At 44.3% G+C, this 24,645-nt stretch overlaps 3 protein-coding genes across 3 annotated transcripts; all 3 read right to left on the reverse strand.

Moving 5' to 3' along the window:
• On the reverse strand, window positions 1–9,701 carry pcsk9 (proprotein convertase subtilisin/kexin type 9). Its single transcript, XM_033621281.2, has 12 exons — window positions 9,212–9,701; window positions 8,647–8,838; window positions 6,928–7,060; window positions 6,686–6,819; window positions 6,450–6,591; window positions 5,957–6,153; window positions 5,363–5,546; window positions 5,082–5,252; window positions 4,859–5,007; window positions 4,608–4,773; window positions 563–729; window positions 1–478 (listed from the first exon to the last, which is right to left on the reverse strand). The coding sequence occupies exons 1-12, from the start codon at window positions 9,383–9,385 to the stop codon at window positions 287–289; spliced, it is 2,001 nt and encodes a 666-aa protein (XP_033477172.1). The 5' UTR covers window positions 9,386–9,701; the 3' UTR covers window positions 1–286.
• Window positions 9,702–12,511: 2,810 nt separating this feature from the next.
• bsnd (barttin CLCNK type accessory subunit beta) lies at window positions 12,512–14,056 on the reverse strand. The gene is made up of 3 exons (XM_033620797.2): window positions 13,563–14,056; window positions 13,380–13,447; window positions 12,512–12,662 (listed from the first exon to the last, which is right to left on the reverse strand). The coding sequence occupies exons 1-3, from the start codon at window positions 13,737–13,739 to the stop codon at window positions 12,557–12,559; spliced, it is 351 nt and encodes a 116-aa protein (XP_033476688.1). The 5' UTR covers window positions 13,740–14,056; the 3' UTR covers window positions 12,512–12,556.
• A 1,401-nt stretch (window positions 14,057–15,457) lies between these two features.
• LOC117253669 (uncharacterized) lies at window positions 15,458–22,790 on the reverse strand. Its single transcript, XM_033621255.2, has 3 exons — window positions 22,327–22,790; window positions 21,762–22,111; window positions 15,458–16,307 (listed from the first exon to the last, which is right to left on the reverse strand). Exons 2-3 carry the CDS (start codon window positions 22,025–22,027, stop codon window positions 16,136–16,138), a joined length of 438 nt encoding a protein of 145 aa, XP_033477146.1. The 5' UTR covers window positions 22,028–22,111; window positions 22,327–22,790; the 3' UTR covers window positions 15,458–16,135.
• Window positions 22,791–24,645: the final 1,855 nt, after the last annotated feature.

Raw genomic sequence — 24,645 nt, forward strand, 5'->3', positions numbered from 1 at the left:
TTTGTGGAATCACTTTTTATCATAACTGTTTAGTAAAAGATACAAAAATATTTGGTTACATTTTACAAACTGTATGGTTTAAAAATAGCAAACAAGACGACATGAGATGAGGCAACGTTTGAGACATTAATACCACACTGGAGCATATTTGGACCTAATCCTAAAACTGAAACACAGACAGCGTCACAGAGGAGCTCACAGTCACTGAAGAAAAGACAAGATGACGACGGTAGAGAAAAACCAAAGCTGTTTTCAAGGTGTTTGACATCGAGGTGGTGTGAGTGGATCAGCGAGCTGTGGCGGGCTGCTCTGGTGGTCTGACACGACAGCAAACAGCAATGCCAGCTGCCCCCTCGGCTCCTGTGGCACTGTGGACACGGCATCTGTTGCCCTTAGCAACTGGCCCAAAGATAGCCGAGCCCTGAGAGACGGCGCTACAGTCTGTCAGAGTCCAGCCAGAGGGACAGGACACCTCCACCTGCAACACAACAGCAGCAACAGGTGAGGGCCTGAGGGGAAGTTTGGGACGTGATCATCACAGACATTTGTTTCACATATTCACCTGAGGTTTAACACCTGATATGTTTTCCAACAGGCGGCACTCTAAGGATGGAGCGTGGCAGCACACGGCGTGTGATGTCACCCTGTCTTTCACAGCACAACGCTTCTGATCACCGTGATGTGGACGAGAGTCAGACGAGATCTCGGCAGCGGACCAAGATGTGCAGCCTAGAGAGACACGAGCTGTGTGTTTACATGAGCTCAAACAGGCCAAAACTTTCAAACGTGTGAATTCCATCATGTGAGGCGCTCATGGATGGGTCGACATGGTCTTTGAAACTATATTCCACTCATCCAATGAGCCCTTCACAATATAGAATGAGCAGAGTACACGTGAAGTATCAAAATAGCATCTGTGTGTGCAGTGCTCGTACTCCACTGTCTTCAGGTTTTGTCCATCAATGACTCTCAGACGAGCTCACGCTGACCACACTGGAGTCATCATGAAGGCAGTGAATGAGGTTTATAATGTAATAATGTAAATTAAGAGACCATTCAGGTGTTATGACGGTTGACAACCCCGCGCTTTATACTGCACACAAAGCTGGTATTTATGTTGGCAGGGAGTACATTTTCCTTTCAGGGTGATTGCCATGGTAACTGGCATAATTGACCAAGGTGTTCTAAATGCAGCCACATCAAAAGCTCACGCTTGGTTGAAAGGTTGTTTGTGTACACTACAGTTGGACTGACTCCAGCTCATCAGCAGATATCACTTAGAAAGGAGCAGAGTGACGTTTTCATAAATATGTTGATGTACTTTGTTGCTGAGAATTAGATGAGAGGATTGATGCCAATCTCATGTCTCTCTATAACCCTTTAAAACCTGGAGCGACGTCACTTCTTTTGCTGCTTTCAGACACCGTTCGCAAGCATTTAAACCTTTAAACTCTGAGCTGACTGGTGCGATTTCTTTTTTAAACAAACATGGCGGGGCATCGGTGGCTTAGTGGATAGAGCAGGCGCCATGTCATTCCCTCTCTCTCCCCCCCCCTTCACACTTAGCTGTCCTGTCAATTAAAGGCAAAAACTCTCCCCAAAAAAAATATCTTAAAAAATGGCAGTGAGAAACTTGGTAAGAGTTGTCACACAAATAGCAAAAAAAATTAAATTAAATTTAGAAAATTATTTTTAAAAAATGAGGAAAAATGAAAAAGCTAGGGAAAAACTATTTGTTATTATTATGAGATTTAGAATTATGGTACAGAATTATTGTAATTTTTAAGCACTCTTTTTCAATTAATTCTCTTGTTTTTCTGTCTTGTTTTTCCCAGCAATATCTTTAACTTTAATTTTTAAATCCCTTATAAGAGCAGGGGAGCAACTGTGTTCTCGTTCAGAAGAATATCGTAAGCACAGATATTATTGTCCAACAACAAAATAAAGACTTCCCTTACATGTCAGACATTTTAGAAATAACAAAATACCAACAACACTAATAATAATAAATTAAACGTAATAAAATGACCAATTAAAGGGAAAAAAATGTTTCTCTGTTTTCCAAAGAGGGTTCCTATATTGTCATATTCATGTTTTATTATTTATACCTTCTTTCATTTATTTTTTTTATTTTATTTTAATTTTCCCTTTGGCTAATTTTCTCATTTTAATAATTTCTTGCAAATGTTCTGGGGTAATTTCTTCTTTGGTTGCTCACTGCCTTCGTCCTGTGCTTTTAAAAGAAATCCAGCCTATGTGCTGTCAGGGTTCAAAGGGTTAAAGGAACACTTCACCTCCTAAATGACTGTATATCAGTTATTCATCCTGTGTTATGTTGGATTTGTAAAGAAAACCTAGTTTTTCTTGCATGCCTCAGGTGAACTTAAGAATCCAAAATTGAAGAAAAATTCTTGATGAATTGAACTCATTGGGGTCCATGTTTAACAGCAGCAAAACTAAATCAAAACATCCGTTTACAAACTCTCACGCAACTCGTGCAGAATAATCCAGGTTTCATTTCTCCAGTCGTTTGCTGAGTACTTCTCAAACAGACGGCCCTTTCCAACAGGGAACTGTTAGTAAAACTTATTCACGCTCTCTTCAAAGCCGGACTTCATTGACAAAAACAGCAGCTGTAGGCGCCGCACACATGCTGTGTCTTTAACCGCCTGGAGAACGCAAGGTCGGGTGCCGTGTGCAACTCTTGTGGCTACTCTGAGCCAGCGTTCAAGAGCGCAGACACAGGTTATGTCTGAGCAACCATAGCAAGCACAGTATCGTAGCCTGCTTACCAGAAATCCTGAGTGCAGATCAGCTCTGAGATATATTAACAGAAGAAGGGAAAAATATCTGTGGGCTGTGATTGGTTGTTTGCCATCACGTGACATGCATCAAAAATAGGTGCTCAGGAACACGTCGCAACGGCATTCGAGCAAGCCTGTTCTGCATACACATTTAAAACAGTGGATTTAAGGGCACCAAAAACGCAGCATGTGCACAGCTGAACACGGGAGCTGCAGATCTACTGTTGCCTAAAGTCGCATCATAACACAAACAAACTGATCGCGGCAGCTTCTGTGTTCAAGGAGGGAAAATTATTGTTCGTTTAAGTTAAGTCTGGCTTTGAAGAGAGCATCGATTGAGGGTCATTTCTGCTCAACTTTAGATACGGAGATGGACGGAGCCTTCTCATTCGTTTCATCTGTATTTGTAATCGCCACACAGACCTTCGCCGCCTACAGCAATGCCTCCGTGTAAAGGTACATTATTATGACCTCCTTCGCCGTTGTGTAAAACTTTTGACTGTGCTCTCTAGTGCCATCTATTGGCTGTATCTATGCCATCATAACGGACGCATGGAATTACAAGGGTGGGGACATTTTTGTTTTAAACAGACGTATCTGTTTTCGTACTTTAAAGGTGTATAAATGAGCCTTACGTTTAACGTCTGTCCATTCTCACTGAGCATACGCCTGGATAAATGAGACTTGGATTATACGAGAAGAGTCATGTGAGAGTTTATAAACACGTTTGGATACAGTTTTGCTGTTGTTAAACATGGTCGCCTTTGACTTTAGTTCATCAAGAATTTGCCCTGTTTTTGGATTCTTCATTCAGTGTAACAGGAAGTGAGTAACTGATGTACAACTGATCATTTGGAGACTAAAGTATTCCTTTAAATATAAAGTTGGCAGCGGGAGATGTTTGGCTTATAGCTTAACGACTGGAAATGAGTCTAGTCTGGCTCTGTTCAAAGGTACCAGTACCTGCTCACATATTAATTAACTAGTCCATACCCATTGAGTGCACAGTTGCCCACGTACAGTTTCACATGGTGTGTGTTTGGGATACAGGTCACAGGAAACTGCAGATTAAATAGTCAACTGAACCCATTAAGAAGAGCAATGTATTCAGACAGAGTTTTTGTGAATTTGATTGTACGATTGCTTTATTGAAAGTACAGTAGGACCATTGCCAATAGTGGGATAGTTAGTGGGCTAAAACTGTACATTAGTAGTTGAGGTAGCACGTTGAAAGGCAGATAGTTAAAGTCATTGCCTTATAGAAGCTCAGTTTTAGTAAGTTTTCCAACTTTTGCCAAGAGGGAACTTTAGATATTGGTCCCTAGATTATGTTCACCCAGTTTCATGCAGATCGCTCAAACTTCCTAGGAAGAGATCCATTTGAAGTGTTTTTCAAAAAATTCAAAATGGCGGAAAATCTATATAAGCGGAAGTTATGGGTTCTTGAGGCAAATGTGTTCCTCATGAGGAGAGGCATCTCTGTGCAAAGTTTCATGTCTCTACGACATACGGGGCATGAGATATGCCCATTCAAAGTTTGACATTTCAGTCGGTTGCTATAGCGCCCCTCTTTGGCCAATTGATGTAATATTGCTTCATTGGCATCCTCCCATGACCCTCTACCACTGTGCCCTGGGGAGGGACATAACATAAACATAAAGTTCTGCCCCCTCTCTCTACCCCAATAATTTTCTTACAGTCCCTAAACGTCTGCTGGTTTACATTTAATGGACAGACATGAAAGTGGTATCGATCCTCTTTCTCTCTGCAGGAAAGCAAAGTAGTCTTATAGTTGTTACTCACCGGTCAGGTGGTGCTGCGAGCTGACACACTCAGCATCTCGTCCGGGCTCAGGACTAGCATGGACCTGGCACTGCAGACCACTTATCACACAGCAACGTGCCACAGCATACACACCTGTGCCCCCTGGAGCGTTATAGGCAACACACTCCATCCGCCCTCTGTTCACCTGTAAACACAGAGTGACGGGTTTAAACATAAGACCTCACTTTGAAGTGTTTTTTAGTGAAAAGGAGAAATCAGTGTGAACTCACAGTGATGCTTTCTCCCACGTGGACGTGGTCAGGAGTGTAGCTGCTGCAGCTCATCATCTCCTCCCCCTGACGACAGCGGCTGATGGCCCTGTCAGCACTCGTGACGCCTGACCTCTCTGACCACACTGAGCGACACAGAAGCTCCCTGTCTGCACACCCAAACAGACACACAGTGTAAGTGTGTGTGTGTGTGTGTGTGTAAGAAGTGTTGTGCATCACTGACTTGTGCTGTTGGCAGGAGGCATGGCTGCTACCAGGTTCGGCGTGACGAGGCGATGTGTGTCAGACAGAGAGAGGAAGTTGATGGTGTTGCTGACGGAATGATGCAGCATCACCTGCAGGACCTGCACCGGTGATGCTTTCTGATTGGACGACAGGATCACTGCTGCTACACCTACAGGTGCACAAACCAAAATGTAAAGCACTTCTACCACAGCTACACAGATCATTTTAGTTACTCATGTTCTGTCTTCATTTTAGGTGTGTGTGTGTGTGTGTGCGCACCAGCAGCATGTGCAGCAGCCTGTGACGTGCCACTCCTGGAGGTAAAACAGGTGCTGCAGTCACTACTGGCACTAATGATGTCATCGCCGGGTGCAAACAGATCAACGCAGCGTCCAAAGTTGGTCCCACCTGCTCCCTGTGACATGAGCTGGTCTGCAGAGTTAACAGCCCCTACAGTGATGACCTGCACACACAAGAGCATGAGTATGAGCTTCTTGTCCATGCACACTTCCTTCTCTGCAGTGATGCAGTTGGTGGTCGTCGTTTGGTAGAAAGAAAATAGTTCCTACATGAAACTGCTCTCAACAAGGTCTGTGGATTATCTTGAGTAACTGGGTCACGATTTTTGGAAAGAGACATTGATGTTGAGTTTTTAAAATGTATGGTTTTGGCGCCTTGAGCACCACAAGCCGAGTGCCATCTAGTTCCATTATATTCAAAAGAAAGGAGATATCTCTACAGCTGATATCTCCAATACTCAGCAACTCACACCAAAACTATCTAAATATCTAGAAGTAGCACTACAGGTAAGAGGAAAAATATGTGTTTTTGATTCCGGGGTAAACTGTCCCTTTAACGTAAGGGCTGTGTAACCTCTGGCTCTGAGGCAGGTGAGTAGAGGCAGGCGTCGTCTCTGTAGTTCCCTGCAGCAGCAATGACCACAGCTCCGTTAGCCACCATGTCCCGACAGGCTGCGTTTAATGAACGGCTGAAACCACCAATGAAAGGTAGCAAAACAACCACAGCATCCACAGGACGGGCCAGTAAAGTTGCTCGGATATACTCTACACCTGGGCAGGACAGAAGAGAGATGTTTAGACAAAGAAATCATACACTTAATTTGAATATATAGATATATAAACCCTGATGCTGCAGATGTTGTTGAACATGTTTCCACAAGATGGCTGCATGCAAAAGCAGCTTCATCTCCAGCTAACTACTGTGAATGGGCCTAAAGTGATCCAGTATGCTGTAAAACAAAAGCAAAAAGCTGCTGTGCTTAATGAAGGACAACCAGTGGACAGTGCTGGGAGGCACTGGTCATAACACATTTTCTGTGTGGTACAACAGACAGTAGGAGTCCTACCCGCCAAAGCTCCTGACACGGTCCCTTTCCCCTGACAGTTAAGCACACGGACCAGGTTAACAGTGGTGCCTCGAGCAACTCCAGAGTCCGACCCACTCACGACTCCCGCCATGTGCGTGCCGTGACTGTCACACTGACTGGGCTGTAGAGAAGAGAGGGTTTGACATGCTGGTGAAAGATTTGTTATTGAGCTGCACTGGCAAACATACAGGTTATTTCCTTTGAGTGTGTGTAACCTGTCTGTGAACTCTAACTCCATCCTCTTCAGGGACGCTGTTGAAATCCGTGATGAGCACTCGTCCTTCAACCTCTCTGTGAGAGCTCTGAACACTGCCATCCATCAGATACACCGCCGCCATCCCTCCATCATCTGCAGAGGACAGAGGGTAGGTGGATTTGTGATAATGATTACTACAGGTATATGTGTGTGTGTGTGTGTGTGTGTGTGTTTAAGATACAGACACAGAGGCGGACTCACTGGGTGGCCTGTATGTTCCATTTTCAGGAGTCCCACCATGAGGCTGCAGTAACCTCTGGAGGTTCCAGGGGGCGCTCTGAGCAAAGATGGACGAGTCCTCCTCGATGTAGTGAACCTGAGGGAGCTTCAGTGCCTGGTAGGAACATAGTGAAATTTTAATGTAGGTCTAAAGCAAAAAAAATAAATAAAAGCCTGCACAGGAGGTTGATGACTGTGAAACTGCCCGTTTACTATTGCAACACCTTGGACTGTTTTATGTTTTTTATTTGAATCACAGTGGATGTAATTTGGATTTTTTTGGACAGTGATCAAAGCGGATGAAGGTTCTCAGTGATGTGACTCTAGACTGGTTTGATTCTGAACTGTCCGTCAGGTTCTTCTCCTCCTCTCATGGCCCTCTTTTTTCACGGAGTCCCTCAGGGGTCTATCCTGGGTCCTCTATTATTCTTCTATTCTATTCTTCAATCTATATGCTAACCCTCAGGTTTATCACCTGCAGACATAATATAGATGTCCAATGATATCCAGATTATGCAACTCTATGTTCTGTATGTTCTTCCATTTTCTAGATCAGTGGTTACCAATTGGTGGGTCGTGGGTCCATTCTGAATGGACTGCAAGTGACTTTAGAAGGTGTGTTTGTAAAAAAAAAAAAAACCTTTATTTTGAAGTGCCATTTCCTGCTGTGGAGTGAGTGAATAACAGACAGCTACTTAACAGAGACAACAAACTAGCTTGGTGACGTGGCCAAACACAAGTATGATGCTGAATATTCTAAACTGTGTGGATCTTGAACTAACGGCTAATGACAGATCTGGAACCAGTGGCTGAACCAGTTGGGAACTACTGATCTAGATTTCCAAAAGTGTTGTACTGCTGAATGACCTCAAATTGAAGATCATTCAAATATGTTCAAAATGTTTCCCTAATATATTTATCAAAAACTATAAAATAAAGTTTTCTTTGACTAAAGTGTAAGCTGATTTGCAAGCGCAAATCAATCAACTGCTGACTCCATGGTTACGGCCTTGTAATAACTGCATAGGTGATGCAAGTCTGTATTGATATTGAAGAGTTCTGTCGATCAGTGTCAATGAGCCTCATTTCATCCACTGTGATTCATTCATTCATTCATCTTCTAACCGCTTCATCCATTCCAGCCTATCCCAGCTGACATCGGGGAGAGGCAGGGTTCACCCTGGACAGCTCGCCAGACTATCGCAGGGCTGACACATAGAGACAAACAACCATTCACACTCACATTCACACCTACGGACAATTTAGAGTTATCAATTAACCTAGTCCCCAATCTGCATGTCTTTGGACTGTGGGAGGAAGCCGGAGTGCCCGGAGAGAACCCACGCTGACACGGGGAGAACATGCAAACTCCGCACAGAAGGGCTCCCACGCCCGGGATCGAACTGGCAACCCTCTTGCTGTGAGGCGAGAGTGCTAACCACCACACCACCGTGCCGCCCTCACTGTGATTCAGGTGAGATGAAACCTTATCAAATAAAACTTCCAACAAGGTGAATATTTTCAGTACTTTCAAACCAACTGTGTATTTTTAATGAGGAGCAAAACAAATAAATCCACTGATGTTTACATGAGTTAATAGATTTTTTAGTGTCCTTATATTGATCACCTGCAAGAGGTTAACCCACACCTTTATTTATTCACCACCACATGCAGCATGCTGACAGCCAGTGAAGCAGTTACCAGGTGAAGGACGTCACTGCTCATCTTCACCAGGAAGCCGTGCAGAGCTCCGGAGTACGTCTGCAGGATCTCCAGCAGGTAACCTCTCCTGGCTGCTTTGGCTTTCAGTCTCCTGATGGTCCTCTGCACGTGAGAGTCGTGCGCCCCCTGACGCAGAACCACCAGGTACTGACCGGGCATGCGCCAAGCTGCCTGGAGCACAGCGCACAGAACACAAAGTACAGGTGCTCTGTCCCAATGCAGGTTACAGGAGAAATGAGGCATGCGCACAGAAAGTTTTTTTTAAATGTCACTCAATACTTTGTAATGAGCAGTTAATCACATTCATCCTGCTCATCTGTCAACATGGTTTTAGCTGCAGCAAATATTGTCTCGTGATTATTTGACCCTGAGATAAAAAAAATAATATATGCTACATGTATATAATATAAAAATCATCCCTGCATAATAATGAGGCGATGAAGACTTGTAACTTGTCAGGTACACAGCTCCAGGTATGATAGCAGGCTGTTTGCAGTATGTAGAAGATGCGCTTCAGTGCCCCTGACACAATGATTATTAATACCTTGTTGCACTTGAGGAACTCAGCAGCGGGCTCGGCTCCGGTTCCAGGTGCAGTCCCGTCCTCGCGGATCAGATCCACAATCATCTCGTCGTCCTCGGGGTAGTCCTGCGCGCTCGCGGCCAAAGATGCGCACAAACACAGCGTCCAGCCATACCAGGCTGAGGTGCGACGCATTCTTCAAACCTCTTGGACCGTCTCCAGAAAGATGATCAGGAGAACTAGTGAATGACACAAATCCTGTGATGTGATGAGAGTTTTTATTTCAGTCTGACTTCTCCAGATGTTTTGGTGCCTCTGATAGCCGCGCGCACTGTGTGTGTGTGTGTGTGTGTGTGTGCGTCTGACAGTCAGATAACGCCTCCAACCAAATATTCTGATTTTGGAAGAAAAAAAAAATCGAACAATTGATTCTTATAATTCAAGGCGGGGACTGCTGACGTCTCTGGGGCTCACGCCACCGCTTTTGTATCGAATGATTTCCCTCCGTTAAAAACACCTCTTACTGTGGAGGAGTCATGTTTCACGCTGCCCCTGAAACACCCTGTAGCCTAATTATTACATGTCAATCCAAAGCAATCCCTCTGAGTTCAAGTTCATCTGTTGATGCGGTTTAACGTGTGCACGACATGTGAACACTGAGAGTTCTGCATGCAGGGACTTGTTTATGAACTCATGCTGTGTGAGTGTGTGCAGAGAGGCTGACCATGCTGAGATCATACTTACATTATTTATTTATATTATTTTTCTTTTAATTTTTGTTTTGTCAAACTGTTGGTGCACCTGCAGATCTCCTAACTCTCTGTCACACCCCCCCTCCGTATGTCTCTGTGTCAGTCCAGCTCACTTCAAACAATATTGTTTATGGTTCTTACAGTTATTACTCAGCCTGTGTCCTCTGTGGCTCTTCAGAGGCTTTGTTAAGTGCACATCTGGCATTCTGTCATTGACAGGAGACACAAGTTATGACTGCAAAAGTCTTGCTGTAAAGGAGAATGATAGAAGAGTAAATATTGTGTATCTTGGTAACAGGCTGTAAAAATAACACTGTTATATTATCACCTTAAAAGTTTCTGTGATAAATGTGTTTGCAAACAGTTACTTTAGCTATTACACAGCCAGCAGCAGGGAGCGACATCATCGTTCATTGGGTAGTCATGTTTCTGTCCACCCATGAATGGTAATAATAATAATAATGATTTTGGTCATTGCCTCTTGTAAAACACAAAACATTAAAGGGACAGTTCACCCAAAAATCAAAACTGCATATTTTCTTCTTACCTGTGGTGCTCTTTAGCAATATGGATTATTTCTGTGTAAGCGACCGAGTGTTGGAGTTATCGGCTGTAGAGATGTCTGCTATCTGTCAAATATAAGAAAACATAATGGCACTCAGCTTTTGGTGCTCAAAGCCCTAAAAAAAAACATTTTAAAAACTAAACATCAGTGTCTCTTTACAGATATCACGACCCGGTTACTTGGTCAGTGTTAAGCGGGATTTATACCTCTGTGTCAAACTGATGCCGTACACTGCTCTGTAGCCTGACGTGCACCTCCCCAGAAACGTAACCATATGACACTGCGTAAACTGAAACCATTTCCCTCAGTGGAAACAAAGCTTTTATTTACTTTTATTTCATAGATGAGAAACAATAAATTATGAAGACAATAAAGCCTCCACAAAAATAGCATTTTAAGTCCTGTGTGCGATTTATCCTGGCTTCATATGTGTGGAGGAAATCTCCGCTTGTTGCTAGGCTAATTCATACAATGTAAAATGCCATAGGCTTGTGCTAATAATGTTAGCGTGTTCTATTTGTTTGGAAAACAAGTTTATTATATGACACTAGTTTTGCCGCTGAATCTTGTGAGTTGTAATGGAGACAAATTTTGTAACATCACCTTTGTTACATGTTGCTGTTGTCCCTGGCTTCATATGAGTAGAGGAAAAGTCGGCTAGCCACTAGGCTAATTTATACAATGTAAAATGCTATAGGCTTGTGCTAATAACATTAGCATGTTGTATTTGTGGAGAAAATGTGTCCAGATAAAGACAAGTGTTTGTCTGTGAATGCTGCGAGTTATAGTGAAGCTGATTTGTGTACTTGTGTTTGAAATTATTGCTATTAAGTCATGTTTAATGTGTGTTTAATGTGTGTTTTGAATCAACTAAACTTTACAGGACTTCACAGAAATCACATCACCAACTAGTGTTTTGGAGGTGTAACTGCAGAGTGACACAGACACGCCACCACACAAGTATAAATGCTCACAATGGCGTAGGCCACATGCATAGGCTACGACGTAGGGTCTGCATAGAGCTGACGCGCAAGTATAAATCCGGTTTTAGACACCGATGCATGGAGGCACACTTCAGCAATGGTATGCGACAACCCAGGCAGCCGCATATGATGATGTTCCAGGCAACTACTGTAGTTTAAATAGCAAGAAAGCCTTCATTGGGTGGATGGGTCAAACAAACTCAGGACTTTCACCCAGGAGCCTGCTGTTCATGTCCAGTGTGAAACCAAAAGTCAATCAAGTTGTTTTACTAACAGTGTAGTGTGACAGTTTGTGTAGTATAGTTTGTTTACATCTCATGCTGTTACAAGCATCAGCCTCTCGTCCATGAGTAGGTGCACGCGTCCACCTGTGCCATAATACAGTTGCTGGGTGTAGTTCGGTAGCAAAAAAAATAGTCCCTACATGAAACTGCTCACAACAAGGTCTGTGGATCTTCTTGAGTAACCGGGTCATGATTGCTGGAAAGAGACATTATTGTTGAGTTTTTCAAATGTATTTTTTGGCGCTTTGAGCACCACAAGCTGAGCGCCATCTAGTTCCGTTATATTAAAGAGAAGGCAGACATCTCTACAGCCGATATCTCCAACAATTAGCAGCTCACACAAAAACAATCTTGACTGATAAATAGCACGAAGAGGTAAATACAGGTAAGAGGAAAAATATGTAGTCTTGAGTTCTGGGTGAACTGTCCCTTTAAGAAAGTTGCTTGAGGACCCCTTTAATCACATTATGGGGCAAAAATGTGCCTGAGTGGAATAAATGTAGGCCAGCTCAGTGTCTGTCACTGTCCCTCAAATGTGCTAAACACACACAGCCTCTTTCTTTCATACAGTAAATAGTGCCATCTTCTGGATCTAAGATGCAGTGCATATTCAGCTTTATTTAGACTTCTGACACAAAATCAGTCACTTTATAAAAAAGCAAAAAACAAAATAAATTCAGCTGTTACAGGTTATAAAAATACAGCAGAGGATCTGTCCTGAGTGCAGTGTGGTGTAGTGATTTAATTGGACCAGCGAGGAGGAGGATGATGATGTCCTTGCTTCAGACCAGGTGCAGCGTAGGACAGCTGTGGCTCTTCAGGGCTTCGGGAAGAAGTCTGCTGCTACTCGACTTTTGGCCACAGAAACCTGGCAGAGCCTCAGCATGCCTAAAATTAAATCAAAAAGGGTGGGGAGGAGGGGGGAGAGACAGAAATAGAAGTCTGGTTCAAGTGTTTTGTCCTCATTTTCTTACTTTTTTTTAATCTGAGGGAGGGTTTTGCTGAGCGTGCATGTCTTTATCTGGCTGCTGAACATTCGGAATATTACAAACACTCTCATGCAGGAGCTGCGCAGTACAACCTCCTTTTTTTTTCACCCGCTGGCCACGATACAGACTGAGACTCGAGTGCTTTAATCAAGGGAACATTAATGGTCCTTGTTGGGAGGGGGGGGGGGGGAAGCATTACTCATTCTCCACCATCATGTTTCCAACTAATCCTTTCAGTCAAAACCTTCAAGCCACAATCTCTCCTTTTTCTTCAATCCCACATTTCCTCTCTTGTGCTTCTCTCCTTTGCTCTGCTGCCACAGCTACTCCATTACATCACCATTAATTTTCCCCTTAAGATAATAAAGTTAGTATCCTCAGTGTATTTGTGCAGATCTTTCCCCCCTGCAGACACATTGCATTGCTCCTGTCGCCATGTTCACCCACGAGATGATGGTCGCTAGCATCCTGAGATGCACAGACAGACCACAGGGAATCATTAAGGCCTGAATGAACACCCACTTGTCTGTGAGCCATTAGGGCACTATGCATGTGTGAATGTGTGTGTGTGAATGTGTGTGTGTGTGTGTGTGTGTGTGTGTGTGTGAGACAGTACCTTGCTCCAGCTGCAGTACACACCACATCCTCTGGACTTTTCTCTTGAATCTCAGGACCCAGAATCACCTAACAAACACACACTTGCCATGACCAAATCCATTTCTGTGTGATAGCAATCACACTTTATTTCCTGTCTTCTCTCCCCAACACACACACACACACACACACACACACAGTCTACCTTCGGATAGCACTGGCAGAGGCTCCATGCAGTCCCAACACACACCATAGTGACGCCCAGAGCGCACATTGTGGCATAGATGTGTGGCTGCTCCTGAGTCATGATGAAGAGGCCGACTGCCGCCACACACAGCCCCGCAACTATCAGCCCGTATCGATACGGTTTCCCCTCGACCATCGCTGCAGCTGCTGCTGGCTAATGAAGCTCTTATTTATGTGTAAAACTCAAGCGCCTGTCGTAAAGTTAGAAAAGGTTTGGTGTTGTTCTGTGTCAGGGCTTGAAGGTGAGGCTGGAGGAGGCGCAGTTAGGGTTCCACTCTGCTGGTTATTACAGCCTGCAGACAGCCAGTCAGGTCAGGTATAAAATTGCAGGTGTGTACCTGATAGGTCACCTTGTCTCAAGCTGCTGACAACAAGGAGGCTGGCAACTGAACATCTGAACAGTATTGAGCCTAGTGAGTGTTTGTTTGCTTGGTTTGGACATGATTTTAAGAAAGTCTTTTTGTCTCTTCTCCACCTTCCCAGAGATTTCCCTCTTTAAAGGCCCAGTGTGCAGGATTGAGGGAGGTATACTGGCAGAAATGGAATATAATAAGGCTGCTTTCCTTAGTGTATGATCACCTGGAAACAAGAATCGTGTTATCATAGAGTGAGCCCTTTATATCTACATATGCAACCGGTCCTCGTCCACAGAGATCTACATGTTGCACCGCCATGTTTCTGGAGTAGCCTAGAACGGGCAAACCAAACACTGGCTTTAGACAGGGCTTTTTGTGTCGGCTACTATAGTTAGCAACTGCTTACTTCAATGTTTTTATCAGTTCAAATCACCTGGTCCGTGTTTTTTGGAGAGGTCCATCTACATCCTAACCCTCACCTATGGTCTTACATTTTGGGTAATGACCGAAAGAATGAGATGCCAGACACAAGTGTCCGAAATGAGTTCCCTCCATAGGGTAGCTGGGCTTAGCCTTAGAGATAGGGTAAGGTGCTCAGACATCTGGAGGAAGCTCAGAGTTGGGTCAGTTGACGTGGTTCGGGCATCTAATCAGAATCCTCCTGGGTGCCTCCCATTAGAGGTTGTCTGCGCACATCCAACTGGTAGACAGCCCTGTGGGAGCCCCAGAACACACGGGAGGAATTATATATTTAATCTGGTCTGGGAACACCTCCGGATCCCCCAGGAGGAGCTGGAAAGCGTTGCTGGGAAGAGGGACGTCTGGAATACCTTGCTCCCCCTAGTGCCCCCACAACCCAGCCCCAGATAAGCAGATGAAAACAAATGGATGGATGAGACCTCGGGATAGTTTGGCTCATGGTAAAAACCTGCTGAATGTCTGGATCTTAAGTTATCAGAAAAAAAAGGTGAGCACACATTGGCTACCCGTCTCTGACATGCCAAACAGCATTGGAGAAACACCGAGTTTTAACATGAAACTGTTGTATTCAGTGGTTTTACTGGTTGAAATCGTTGGGTCCATTTGTTTTGGAGAGGTGGAGACCTCTGCAGATAATATTGCTCATGGTAAAAACTTCTGAACATCTGGATCAGAAATAAGGTGGGCACATATTAGCTGGTGCTGGGCAAGTGGCCCGTCTGCAAAGTGCTGAACAGGCTCAGAGAAACACTGATTAATAATATGAAGCTGCTTTATTCAATGAGTGTGTTTTTTAATCACCAAGTCTGTTTGTTCTGGAGAGGAAGAGACCTCTGTGGATAATACTGCTCCTGGTAGAAACCTCCTGAACAATGAACACTGAGCTGAACGCTGGTTGCAATCTGCAGTCCTCACCACTAGATGGCAGTAAATCCCCTTAAATCAAACACACTGTTCCTTTAAATAAACAATCCATTATTTCTAAGTGCGCCACCACCCACAGAGAGCTCAGGAGCTATTCATTAATTTTAGTTTATAGTAACATCACAACATAGAAGTAACAGTGGACATTCTGCAATCACAGGATATAAAGCTGTTAACATTCTGCCGTCACTGGTTAAGGCACTTTGCATTGTAGTAAGCTGTCAATGAACCTTGAGCAAAGTTATGACAGGAGAGAGTGCAGGTACAAAGAGAAGCTGTGAAGCCATGAGAAAAGTTCTTATCGTGTTTGAAGAGGAGTGCTGCGCAGCCACAGTAGTAGGTCACATAAATTCAAGCAGGCCAATAAAATATCTTAATCAGGTGTCTACAGGAGGCTTGCAGCCAGACTGTCGACATGAATCCCTTAACCCTCTTGTAAAAGTTACATAATCCTGGTCTCAAGAAAGGCCCTTAGTGTAGAGAGCAGAGCAGCTGCAGTGATCATTTCAATTCCTTTCACAATCAATCACAACACACACGTTTAGTAGACACGGAGGCCACATTGGGGCTTAGTCTGTACAAATATTAAGTCTTTAACCAGCTGCAGTCTCTTCCTGCCTCTTAGCTTGTGCTCAGGTTTGGGTTTAGGGTGGCTGTCTTAAGGCACAGAAGAGGCCCCTTGCAGCGAGTTCATCAACAGCACCAACTGCTGGCTCGAGGTTCCCACTGAGAACCGAAGACAAAAGGCACAAACACAGAGTAAAGATGTCCACTAGAGTGCGAGGTTAAGCTGCTCGCTGTTCTCCTGGCTCTTCATCACTGTGTCATAGGACGGAGGCGGCTCCATAGTCCAGGGCGGTGGGGTGGACGGGAGAGAGGGTTCGGGATCTGGTGCCCTGCTGACAGAGTCCTCTGACATCTCTCGACGAATTCTGTCCAACCTCCTGAAGAGAATGAGAGAGAGTGAAAGAGGCAATGAGAAGTGTACGTAACTATATTTCAGTCATTAGACCTCAACTGAATCTATACCTTTTATCAATGCTTACACTCCAACCAGCCGTCAACTCCTTTCAGTGACTACACTGTGTTTTGAACCCTTTTCCCACCAAATTGAATGCGTATATGGAGGTTTTTTTAACATGGGAAAACCCGCTAAAAGTAGGCGATACACTCTTTTCTCATTGCAAGTCGTCACACTCACATTTCTGATTTTCTTCTGGTGTGTCACGTTCAACATCATTTTTTTAGCCATTGAGCTCTTTAATAGAAACAGTTTGTAATTGTTTGTTATTCTTTGAAAGCATATTGTAAATATCCTTTGTTCTTTCAACATTGGGCTGTATTGTTAACGTGCCAACTGGCTAATTAAGCCTCGTTTCCACCAAAGACTTTCAGTATGGTACCTTTGGAACCAAAAGTAACCCTTAAGACGTGGTACCTAGACCCTAGTGTTTCCACCGCAAACACTACTCTTGAATGAGGGCGGGGTTGTTGACACTCACTGCTTACTCACCTTTCATTTTAGAGTTATAGTTTACTAATATATGTAAAACTCTCCGTGGTATGAATTTGAGTTGGGTGGTATCTAAATTTTGTTACCGTTAAGCCTTCCCCACATTTTCCCGGGGTATACGGTATTACCGTGACTACTTAAAATTCACTTTGAAGGGCTCAGAGGGAGTCGCCAAAATGTCGGCTTGCACCTATACCGTTCAGAAACAGAATAGCAAACATTATATAGGCCTAAGAATACTGAAAAATAACAACAAAATATGTACATTAACAACTTTTATTAACAAATGCAGCAGTCAACCAAACAGAATGAAATAACAAAAAAAAACTGTCTGTGGGCTACAGTCCACTTCCAGTACAGTAATCGACACAAATCAATTGAATTAAAACACAGCCCTATAGCATTCAATACTTACAGGCTTATCAAATAATAAAAAAGGAACAATAACTAACAAAGGCAGTAATGAAAATGTGTGCTATACAGCGTATCCTCAGACTGTGACGGGAAATACTGTTCGCTGGTTTATTTTTAGAGCCTACCTTTAGTTTGAAAAGTTCACCCTCTCCCAGTCCCAACTGTGTTGTCCGTCAGAGCAGGCTACTCCTCATTGAAAATAACATGTAAACAAACTAAAATGATAATTATAGCAGCATCATATGCTTCAAAACTATTCAAGTTTTTTCGCCAGAAAATCCAGCATGTTAACTGTTTTCCAGCTGGAGCAGGGCACGTAGTGGTTTCACAACTTCGGCCGCGGTGCTGAATATGCGCTCTGATGGAGAGCTCGTGGCACAAACACACAGGTAATTTCGGGCAGCCCCTAACATCAGAGGAAACGTTTGGCTCCATCACATTTCCACCAGAGAAGGAGGTCTTCGTCTTCCTGAATAACAGGCTCGCGACAACAGGCAGTTATTTCTGCTCTAGTCTCTATATACAGACTCTACATTCAGTGAATGTAGAATCTGTAGGCAAACCCCGGAGATCTTGCCTCCTGAAGGAGAACAAAGAGCCCTGGTTTCCTGTTGTAGGCTGTTTGTAGTCCGCGTGATATTGACCAATCACGTTTGAGCCGGCTGCAGTTGTTGCCAGGTTAAACGGAAGTCAGAAACGGAAATTTGCTTCCTCTGCCCAAATCAAACCGGACTGCCAAAAAATCAGGGGTCTGCCCCCAGAGGCTGTATCGCCGTCTGCCGGAAGTCAGACGCCGAATACAGCCGGTGGGTTCCGAAAATGTCTCTGCTCCTGCTCGCTCCTGTATGGTGCCGACCGGACCTGCCACCGCATCGGCTTTTTTTTTTGAAGGAGACTGCCCAGAGTCATCTTCTTTTGGGTGGTTCGGGTTGCGCTTCTCCCTCCTTCACTCTGACGGCCACTGGACCTGCTGCTGCTGCTGCTTGCAGAAGTTGTGAAGTGAAGTTTTTTTTTTTGAACCAACTCGCGGCTTGCCATCTTTTCTTCTCTTTCTCACATCCGAGCTGTCATGTGACGACGTCACATCCAAAAACTTTATCAAATGTCATCTCCCGACAGCAGTTGAGGGCAGTTATAAGAGAAACATTATAGACTACTATTAGTTTTAAATTGTAATAGTATTAAATTGAAAACTCATACACACATACATAGGTGCTGGACAAACACTCATTATTTAGGCATTAAATAAATTAAATTTAATATTATATCAGGCCCCTATAGAGTGTGCCAGGGCTGACGTCAAAACCCGGAAGTTTAGCATGGCGCTGGTTCCCGAAAGAGAAAGTGAATGTGATTTTTGCATTGCGTTTTGGATTATGTCAGAAAATAAGCTCTGTGGCTAACACAAGTTTATAATACTTACAGGTTGTGTTCAGCGAGATAATCTTCACATATGAACACCTTTCATACCGCATCTGAAGCTTAAATGTGATCGCCAGAAGTAAAAAGCTAACGTTAGGCTTTAACAGACTACATGACTACTCCGCGGTCGCATGACTCTTGACGTCACCGCCACTAAGCTTTCAACTGATTTCGGCCGCTTTATTTTAAAACCATTGCATAATGGGGAAATCGGACTGTTTAAGCTAAATAAGAAGCTGTAATGGCGGACTGCCAGCACTCTCGTCTGTTCGGGGGTGATGACGTTTAATGTCCCCGACAGGGTTTGTAGTCGTATTGAGCAACTTGTTAGCAACCGCCTTTTTTACGACACGTAAAAGCTTCAAAATTCACAAGAAGGGTATTTACTGATGTGTTTTATGTCGTAGAACAAAACCTGAAACTCGCTTAAGCTTTTGTTAACCACAGACCTTATTTGAGACATTTTACCAAAATCCCATTCAAAAAACGTATTGACTTTTAGACGAGAGAACCGGAAGTGCCAAAAGCGCTAACGGAGTTCCGGGTTTACTGGCACACTCTATAGGCCTATATGGGCGTAAGATTTTTTTAATGATGGTAATGAAACTGATACTGTTGCTATTTTTAGATACCGCCTACTGGTGTGGAGTTATTTCCTCTCATGCAGGTTCAGAAGAAGCTGGCTGTTGGGTGTAGAGTTTGCGTTGTGTTCGGGTGCAACTTTTTGGTCTAGACACAGGTGACGTGAGGCCTTCGTCGCCACTTGTCTATGTTGGTTGGATGTGTCTGATGAGACCTTAACTGATCATCAGCTCCTCTCAGCACTTAACACTTTAATTTGAAATTCAACTGCTTTCAGTTCTGACACTTCTTTCCTTTGAATTCCTTTCATGCTTCCACTATTCAACAACACCCTTACTTGTTCTACAGTTCATACTCCTTCAGCTGTTCCTTAACTGATAACTTTTTCAGTGGTGTATTTCAGTTCGCAGCATTCACGCCACATTTCCTTCTGATAATGCATTCTGTTGTTCGCATATTATTCCCCTGTGATAATTCACTTCATCATTCTCTTATGAGAGACATTTAATAGAACACAGTTTTGTCTCACAGTTATCAGATGGTTCAGGTTTAGAGTTACTGATCACTGAGTTTTGTCAGTGTCTGGAAACAGAAAAAGCGTGTATGATGGATGGTGCTGCTGGCGCCTCTCTTCCTCGGTGCCGGACAATGAGCAGAGCATGTCTTGTTTAATTTTGCCGGCTATCATCACCTCAAACAATGCCAGGGGAGTCTGTCAGCCACATGCATGTGTGTCTGCTGTTTTCTCCATGACCTACTTCTATAACCAGTCCATAATCAGAAAATCTGTTGCAGTCCAATTTCTCAGTGTCACAAGTCCAGTGTTTTCAACTTCCTAATGCGGTTCACTGCTCTTTGCCAAACTGTGCGCTAGAACTAATGTGCAGTGAAGTGTCCAAGAGATCTGTTCAACAACAAGAGTGTTTGTCAGCTCAGTGCTCGGATGGTGTGTCCTGGTATTTGTCTGTATGTGCTTCTATTTATCTTGAACAACACGAGGGAAGCTTGGAAATGTCTTTGCTTCCAATGTTTAAGAAAGCAGAGTTTGTTTATAGAGAAAAAGGGGTTTTCTACGCTCGCTGTCCTCTGTGCCAGGGGTTTCCAACCTTTCAGCCGTGCTAGCGGCATGGCAATATCAGCTGGCCTGTCAGTGGGTCCACCCCTTTGGACCAGATGGAAATATGTCAACAACTATTAGATGGATTGCCATGAAATTTGTTTCATAGTTCCCTGAGGATGAATCCTACTTTCTTTGGTGATCCCAGGACTTTTCTTCTAGCATTCTAGCACCACCATCAGTTGACTTGAAGTCCTTCAGGTCCAGACACACCAAACTGATATCAAAGAACTAGTAGCAACAAAGGCAGACTGTTGTGTTGCTGCACATTAGTAGTGTCACAGCCAAAAAGTTGTGCTTGAACACACCGCAAAGACTACAGCCAACTAGTACTAGCCAAGAACTCTCCACACCAGCAGGTGGCGGTAGTCTGTATTCTTCATTCAAAAAGGGACATCAGGATATCGACAGGATAGTCTGAGTGGGCGGAAGTTCGCTGCATAGATCAGCCTCTCATTGGGCGGAACGAGCCACCCGCTGAAGTCCCGCCCTACCACCTCCGGTTGCAGTTTTCAACACGTCCTTTACTAACTTTTGCGGTGTTTGATCTTGCAGGGATGTAGCCATTTTTCTGCGATGGTTCGTGTCCTGTCGGTGATATTTTTGTGGGCGTGTTACACCAAAACCTGTTTCCCCCCGGCAATATTTTTGCAAGCGCCCCGTTGCTGTGGCACCGCCCAGAACGATTGTGATTGGTTGAAAGAAATACAAGCAGCCAGGGCGTTTTTTTCTCCAATCTTAAAGTGAGAGTCGGCCCAGCCAGACCTTTCTTTTCTTGAGAAAGATCTGGTGAGCGAGACTAAGGACAGGATGAATTCAAGATGCTAATTAGCCAGTTAGCGACGCAACCCGATGTTGAAAGAACAATGAATATTTACTGTGTGCTGGTGAAAAGTTACACAATTATGAACCACTTCTGCTAACGAGCTCAGTGGCTAAAAATAATCTAACCTAGGACAAGTTTGTTTCAATCTCACGCCCTCTTGACTTCAGCCTTTTTTTTTGCTTTTATCATTTCTGTTTTTCTTGGCGTGTACGAAGTTTAACTGCCTATCAGAGTGATTTCATTCCTTGGCGGGCTATGCCGTCTCCATCACCAATTCAGTGGGAGAAAAAAAAGCTAAGATGGTGCGGGACACACTGCAAAAACTAGGGCGACAGATGCTCACCTATGGCCCAACACTGACCGACGGCTTGCAGTCGGCTTGGTGTGTCAAGGACCTTTCCTGATCCCTCTGACCCCAATTGAAGGGTACCGACCCAAGAAAACAACAACCCCCAAAACGTCTGCGTTCAAAGCACCATGGCTCTGTCTACCTATGCACGTTCGTCCGTACATTGGTAGCCTACCTTTGTATCGCCAGGGCCTGCTGTGGGCTGAAGCGTGTGCCCGTGCGGGGATGCAGGAGGAAGTGTCCTGGCACTGCCACCTGGAGATTCTTCATGGCCATGCAGAGCCCACTGACCAGCAGGGCTAAGCCCCCCAGGCCCAGGAACAGCCCGACCCCAAACAACGGGGCTGACTGTTGGGGCAGGCCCAAGCACAGGACTATGACCCCGCCACCGGTCATCAGCAGCATGCCCAAGCAGAACAGCATGCCCTGAGGGAGCGGCATCTCCGGAGCCCCCCTGCCCTGTGGGAATTCACCTCGTCCAGCTACAGCTGCACCTCCACCTCACCCTCAGAGGCAGCAGCCAGTCTGCAGGACAGAGAGAGGAGAGGGCTCAGGTACACTGCATCAAGACTACTACTGGGAATGTGAGTGTGTGTGTGTGTGTGTGTGTGTGTGATAACAGATAAAGGAGGAAGCGAGCAGAAGCAGAAGGAAGCTGACACCAGGAGAATAACACGGATATATGCAACACGTAAATCATCCCAGCGCGCGCGTGTGATAAACATCGATCCTCTGTGTACCTGATAGGAAGTCTTGGTGAGGAGCTGCTCAGCAGATGCGTGGCCTGAAAGCTTCACCATTTCTTTTCTCCTCTTCATCAACTTTCACTCTGCTCATCACGTCCGTGTGTCGCCCTGAAAACTGGCAGCAAACAGCTTCTTCAGTCCTGATCCTGATCCTGATCCTCCGCCGCCGCGCCTCTCTCATTCTGTGCTCCTCTGCCGCTTCGCCTTTTCTCCTCGCACAATAAGCATATCCGGGTTTGGAGAGATTACGGCACCGAAAATCTGTAGGAGAGGAGTTGGTGTCGCATGTTGGCCGGGCACTGTGTGCTTTTCATGTGGCAGCAGCAGCAGCGGATCCTCGCTGTGTGAGGAAGTGTTGTTGTATGAGGAAGGGTTTCCAGTGACGAGGAGGAATGGAGGGCAGGGCGGGCGCACGCTCTGAACATTGTCACTTTGCCTCTGTTTAGGCAAGCTGTTTGCACAAGGAGAGAGTTATAGTTCCAGTTCTGTGTGAGCCGATAAAGCCAGTTTGTTTTTGAGCTGAGGTGGAGCTCTGCTGGGGGTGGAGCAGGGGTGGGGGGGGCTGTGTGGAATATGAATAAGATGGAGAGGTTCAGTCACACATCAGTTATCATGAGTCTTTATTGGCAGCTGATCCTCCTGAGGTCCACAACAACACTTAACACTTAACAAAATATCCTGGTAAAACAACAGTTAACATAATCATGCACTTTTTCCATGACTTTATTTGTAACCGCCAGTTTGGGGCTAAATTTTGCTCTGATTACCTGATGATGCTCCTTTATTGTAATATTAGACCACATAATACTTTCACATCTGCATGTTTCCACACACATTACATGTGCACTAACTTGTTTAATCCCAAATTTTCCCAGACATCAAGCTATCATAATCATCCGTCAATGAAAACCCTTTGAAATAATCAATTAATCTTAAAATTTTCATGGAAAAGTAGGTGAAAAAGTGTGTTTTATAGTCAGTTACAAACGTGTTGTATCTGCCATCTAGTGACGATATTAACATGATCTCCAATGCAGTCATCGAAGTTCTGATATTTCCCAGGTCAGATATTAAAACATTTAAACTCAGTCACTGGCAGTCCCCAGCATTGCCACTAGAATACTCTATAATAATATATGTATACACCGATCAGCCAAAACATTAAAACCAGTGGTGGGTGAAGTGAGTAACATTGATCATTCTGCAACAGTGCAATGTTCTGCTGGGAGACATTTGGCCATGGCATTCATGTGGATGCCACATGACACCCTCCACCCACCCAAACACCGCTGTGGGCTAACTAACCCCGCCTCACAGCAACGGTACTCCTCGAAGCCAGCACCCTGGTGCTAGACATCACAGGACACCTTCCAGAGGTCCCAAATAAATGCAAATAATTCAGATTGTCATCTCAGAGCTACACCTGCGTTCAGAGAAGAACTCACATTAAATTAAAAATAGAGAGATTCTAACCCATATCTCTCATGATTTTCTTTTCTTTTGTTTTTTCAGTAGTAGCAATCTATAACAAAATGATGTGCTTATTCTACATGAACTAACAAAAACTGCTCAGGAATGGCCCCAGGAACGTGACAAAGAGCTCAAGGCATTGACCTAGCTTTCAAATTCCCAAGATCCCAATCTGATCAAGCATCTGTGGGACAAACCGGTACCTCAGAGGTCCTTTGTCCAGGATCAGACAGGTCAGAGCCAAGTCCGATCTATGATGGATCTCTGACCTGTCGAGGCCTGGAGAAATTGTTGAAATTGTTGAATCAATAAATGAACTTCCACCAGTACGTCCTCAGCATCAGATGTCCCCCGAGGATCTCAGTGATGATTGGATATTGTGGTGCAGTTGGTTGCTGAAGTTCAGATTTTACAAGTCTCGCGAATAAGTGTATGAGGTGAAATCATGCCACTTGCTTTATTTGCGCCGCTTTATTTGTGTATCCCTCTGGTCCCCCTCGGACGGAAAACATCCCTTTCAGTCATTTTTTATTTTTTATTTTTTGATAACTTTGGCTGTATTCATGCATACAGCATGACATTTGATCAGAAACCTTATTTTTGGTGATATTTTTGAAATTTTAAAGCCGCTCCTAAATCAGGCCTAAAATACACAAATGGCAACCTTTTACGACACCTCGCCCTCTCAGACAAAAAACGTCCCGATTGAAACCCATTAAAACAACATTTTTTGATTCCCCTTCAATTTACATAAAAAACGTGATTTTTTTCTATCTCTGGCAGTCAGGTTGGTTAGAGAGACCCAAGAATGGTAAAAAAAAACAAAAAAAAAAAAACAGATGG

The sequence above is a fragment of the Epinephelus lanceolatus genome, chromosome 6, assembly GCF_041903045.1.
Source record: "Epinephelus lanceolatus isolate andai-2023 chromosome 6, ASM4190304v1, whole genome shotgun sequence".
NCBI lineage: Eukaryota > Metazoa > Chordata > Actinopteri > Perciformes > Serranidae > Epinephelus > Epinephelus lanceolatus.